At 38.3% G+C, this 5,401-nt stretch overlaps 1 protein-coding gene across 1 annotated transcript; it reads right to left on the reverse strand.

The window, feature by feature from the left end:
• Window positions 1–3,150: 3,150 nt before the first annotated feature.
• Window positions 3,151–4,818, reverse strand: LOC149429985 (uncharacterized). Its single transcript, XM_089666282.1, has one exon. The coding sequence runs from the start codon at window positions 4,585–4,587 to the stop codon at window positions 3,526–3,528; it is 1,062 nt and encodes a 353-aa protein (XP_089522408.1). The 5' UTR covers window positions 4,588–4,818; the 3' UTR covers window positions 3,151–3,525.
• Between the last annotated feature and the right edge of the window lie 583 nt (window positions 4,819–5,401).

Below are 5,401 nucleotides of genomic sequence, written 5' to 3' on the forward strand. Positions count from 1 at the left end.
GCCAATCCCTCCACAGCTCTCTGCCAATCCCTCCACTGGCCTCCATTCAGTGTCCTCCACCAATCCCTCCACTGGCCTCCATTCAGTGTCCTCCACCCCTCTCTTCCAATCCCTCCACTGGCCTCCACCCTCTCTGCCAATCCCTCCACTGGCCTCCACTCAGTGTCCTCCACCCCACTATGCAAATCCCGTCACTGGCTTCTCATTGCCCAATGGATACAATTCAAAATACTAACAATAACATATAAAGCCATTTATAGCTCCGCCTGTAGTGACTTTTGGGGGACTATTTGTTAAGAAATGATTTTATTCCAAAAATTGGGAATCCCAGCTGACTGTCAGGGGTTAACATTCTTGGTTGAAATTCAAATGACCTTCTAGGAAGTTACAAAAACCAGTGAGTGGAAGAAACCTGTTTGAAAGACAATGAGACACACACTACTATTGAAATTCCTACAGGTGATCAAACAAAGTCCCAGAAAAGACAATGGGGGATCTTGATTTGGTTAGTCTAAGACCTGGCAGATATATGTTTCCTAAACAAGTGTCATGGTCTATGGAAAGCTAGGACATTTCATCTGCAGAAAACTTAATTATAAAGTCAAACACCACTATTTGGACTTCTACAGGTGAGCCAACACATCTAACCAAAAAGGACAATGATGAGATGGAAACCTGATTGTCTGAGAGCTCACACAAAACCTTGGAAAGTGTGATGAATAAACAAACTTCTTGAATGGTCACAATAGCTATTGGATACTGAGGTCAAAATATAACTGGCTGTTTACCCTAATTCCCACACAATAAACAGGTAAACAGAGAGTTTTTCCTACTCATAGGAACTTCTTTCCTTAAACAAAAAGGTGAAACTTAGGTCATCTAAAGCTAAAAACGTGATATATCTACCCACAGAGACATTATCAAAAGGCATATTACTAACAATTTTTATCTAGGGAAAATATCTTTGAGAAGGATAGGTATTGCATATTACTCAATTAAGTGTGAAATGATGAAGAATAAGATGATTCGTGAATTGGTGTCAATTATTCATTTCCAAAAGAAATCAAATGCTTCAAAACAGTTTAAATGTCAGGGAAATGAGAAACCAAATGTATGTGTATCTTTCTATGGTCCTCATCCAAGAGTAGTAGTACAATCAACTATACTGGAATAGGATACATATATATTTGATACCTAAAGACATGTTATTTCAATCAAAGTATGAGTCATCATTACTACACAAATTGTTTTGTGATCCTTAGCTGCTCCCAGTGGACAGGTGAGATATATCTTTATGTACACACATTTCTCGACCGGCCAATCCACAAGCCTGTTGGGAGGGTCTCTTGAAACAAAGGATTGTATGGTATAAAAAGAGCATACACCTCACACTTAGAAAGATTTTGAAAAAGGGGATCTGGAAAAAATCTAAAGAAAGCTAAGAATCTGAAGAAGCTGAAAAGATCTAAGGCAATCTACAATCTGAAACTTCTGCTAAACTTCTGAACCTCTGAACTTCTACACTTCTTCTATAACACTGCAATCCAGGCTGCTATAACTTCCAACATATATCATCTATCCTATTGCTAACAACTACTGCACTCTCACTTGCTACCTGCGGCCATTTTTCTGAAGGAGTCCAGCTGCCATTTTGTCTTGAGGACCATTTGAAGGCCCAACTGCATCCCACTGGGGAGGCCTAAAAATCAAGGTTCTAGGAGTGGTGAGACTGCTAGGATATTGTATTTTATTTGATATTTCCAATTTTCCAAAGACTTATAGCATTTGTATTGTGTGTTTAGGAATATTAAGATTACATACATAATTATCACTAAAAATTGTTTGATATTGAAATTATATATTGCATATTTAACTGATCGGTAGTTTGTTGTAGTGCAATTTATCAGAGATATCTTTCTTTTGTCTCTATGGCCACGAGGAACTTGAAATAATTTCTGAAGCACTATAAGGTTACAACTTATATCTAAACCCGATTTTTCCTCTATTTACTATTATCTATAATCATATATTGTTGGATCATATAGAAATTAGCCTGTCATATTTTTGATTGTATGTACAAGGATACATTTATCACCAATCTTTTGCATTTGTATTATTATATATATATACATTTTGTACATAAATAAATAAATTTATTTATTTATCAAAAAGGCAATTTTTGTGTATATGGTACGAAATCATACTGGCTAAAAGAACTCGAGGTATATTATTAAGTGGTGATCAAATTATTAAGGTGTCCAAATTATTGATTCATTAAACATTTGCCATATTTTAACGGCTGGAGGCACTGCAATATTTTGTTTAAGGGAGAGGACACCGCCCTACGTACTTACAATAAATTATTACATAAACCACCACACGCCCAAAATTACATCACCAATCTTGTCTCCAAATATCACCCAAACCATATATCCGCTCCTCGCACGACCTCCTGCTCTCTAGCTCCCTGGTCTCCTCCTCCCATGCTCGTCTCCAGATCTTCCCCCATCCTCTGGAACTCTCTACCCCAATTTATCAGACTACTGCCTACTCTGGTCACTGTTAGGCGATTTCTGAAAAACTCTCTCTTCAGGGAAGCCTATCCTGCCCTCAGCTAATAATGGAATCTTTTACTCCTCCTACCAGTCCATCCCCCACAGTTACTACCTTTTGTACCACTAGCCCCTCCCTCCTAGATTGTAAGCTCTGAGGAGCAGGGCCCTCCTATCCCTCTTGTATTAAACTGTATTGTTGCTGTATTGTCTCCCATTATATTGTAAAGCGCTGAGCTGTTGGCACCATAAATCCTGTATAATAATAATAATATTAATGAGAGATGAAATGTGGAAAGAAGGCATTGATAATGGGAGAGGAGATGGAACATGTAATGGGAGGATTGGACAAGGTGGGCTTAGCTGGAGACCTCAAGCCTGGCTGATCATGTATCAATAGTCAGAAGAACCTGGAATGGACTCTCCCACTGAGGCTTCAGAGACTTGGTAAGATGACAATAGACCCCATCCTAGTCTCTGGTACTGAGGCAGTGTTGGTCATGTATTACCTCAGGATCCAGAAATGAAGAAAATGCTTGGAAACACAACTCAGTTGGTGAATCATGAAAATGCATTACATGTTCATTCAAAGCTCCATGATAAAGATAAAGATGAGAATCATGAGGGAAGCTGATCAGTTATTGATGCTTATCTTAAAAAAATTATCAAAATATAAAATATTCAAATGCCTTTTAGTTGTGTATTGATGGACATAAGCACTAAACTCAGTTCATCCAATCATTACATTCCAGTTTGCTCAGATTTTAGTTTGTTTCTTTTAAAGTAACATTTTATCTTCTCTCTTCTTCTCTAGCTTGTGGGATGACATTGGGGATGTGAAACTAACTTGTGACACCTGAAACTTCTTTAATATCCCTTTTATTCCAGAATTTAATCAATGCAGAAATTTGTGAATCCTCCGATGATAGATTAGACCGGCATTAACTGAAAACGTTTTGTCACATTGAGAGCATTAAAATGGCTTCTCTCCAGTGTGACTCCTCTGGTGTCTGATAAGATGTGACTTCTGTGTAAAAGCTTTATCACATTCAGAACACTGATATGACTTCTCTCCAGTGTGAACCCTCTGGTGTGCGATAAGATTTGACTTCTGAGTAAAAGCTTTATCACATTCAGAACACTGATATGGCTTCTCTCCAGTGTGAATCCGTTGGTGTGTGATAAGCTTTGACTTCTCAGTAAAAGGTTTATCACATTCAGAACACTGATATGGCTTCTCTCCAGTGTGAATCCTCTGGTGTGTGATAAGATGTGACTTCCGAGTAAAAGCTTTATCACATTCATAACACTGATATGGCGTCTCTCCAGTGTGAATCCTCTGGTGTTCAAGAAGAGTTGACTTCTGAGTAAAAGCTTTATCACATTCAGAACACTGATATGATTTCTCTCCAGTGTGAACAATCTGGTGTGTGATAAGATGTGACTTCTGTGTAAAAGCATTATCACATTCAGAACACTGATACGACTTCTCTCCAGTGTGAATCCTCTGGTGTCTGATAAGAGCTGACTTCTGAGTAAAAGCTTTATCACATTCAGAACACGGATATGGCTTCTCTCCAGTGTGAATCCTCTGGTGTGTTATAAGCTCTGACTTCACTGTAAAAGCTTTATCACATTCAGAACACTGATATGACTTCTCTCCAGTGTGAATCCTCTGGTGTCTGATAAGATGTGACTTATCTGTAAAAGCTTTATCACATTCAGAACACTGATATATCTCTCCAGTGTGAATCCTCTGGTGTGTGATAAGATGTGACTTCAGAGTAAAAGCTTTATCACATTCAGAACACTGATATGGCTTCTCTCCAGTGTGAACAATCTGGTGTCTGAGAAGATGTGACCTCTGTGTAAAAGCTTTATCACATTCAGAACACTGATATGGCTTCTCTCCAGTGTGAAATCTTTGGTGTATTATAAGGTCTCTCTTGCTTATAAACGTTTTACCACATTCAGAACAATGATATGGTTTCTCTCCCTTGCAAGCCTTCTGGTGTGTGATATATTTTCTCTCCATTGTAAAATCTCCAAACAAGTAGTATGAAATGACTCCTCTTATGTATACTTGGGTTGGACTTTATTGTAAAGCCATTGTCACTTCCAGAACACTGAAATTACTTTTCTCCTGCTGGATCAATGTGGAAGAGGATCCAAACCATGACTTTTAGAACACAGATATGACTTGTATCCCGTGTGAATCCTCCAGTGAGCTGCAGTAAAGACTTTCAGTCAATTAAGACACCCATGTGTTTTATTTTCCATGTGACTCAGCTGTATTCATGAAGACCAAAATGTCCTAAAACCTGGTTCATCAATCTACCTGTAGAGAAAGAAAAAAGAATTCTATATAAAGGGCTACATAAAGTTGCTTTCTATTTTTAATGTTCATTACTAAATATATCTTATGAATAGAAAGAATATGTACAGCATTATCTACAGTATTTTTTTAATCAAATAGAGTTTATTAATAAAGTTTATAAGTGCGCACAGTATTCCCAACATTCAGCCCAGACAATGGAGTCATACATTCTCACGTATAGGCAGTTGTGGCACTGTTACAGATCATACAGAACAATAACTTGCTTTGTCTATGGTGTCACTTTTACCTTTTATAAACAAATGAACAGAGAAAAGAACAAACAGCCTAGAACAATTCAGCTGTACACGGCAAGTAACTCCCCCCAGTACATACATAGATATCTGACACCGTTCAATGAGGCCCGTGTCTCCAGGATCATACCCCAAGTATGGGTCTCCAATGTAGTTGGTCTCAGAGACTCCGCTCTCTCCTGGCTCTCCTCCTATCTATCACAGCGCTCCTTCAGTGTTAC

This window comes from Staurois parvus, unplaced genomic scaffold (genome assembly GCF_062004578.1).
Source record: "Staurois parvus isolate SC_StPar_1 unplaced genomic scaffold, SC_StPar_1.0 ptg002669l, whole genome shotgun sequence".
NCBI classification, from domain to species: Eukaryota; Metazoa; Chordata; class Amphibia; order Anura; family Ranidae; genus Staurois; species Staurois parvus.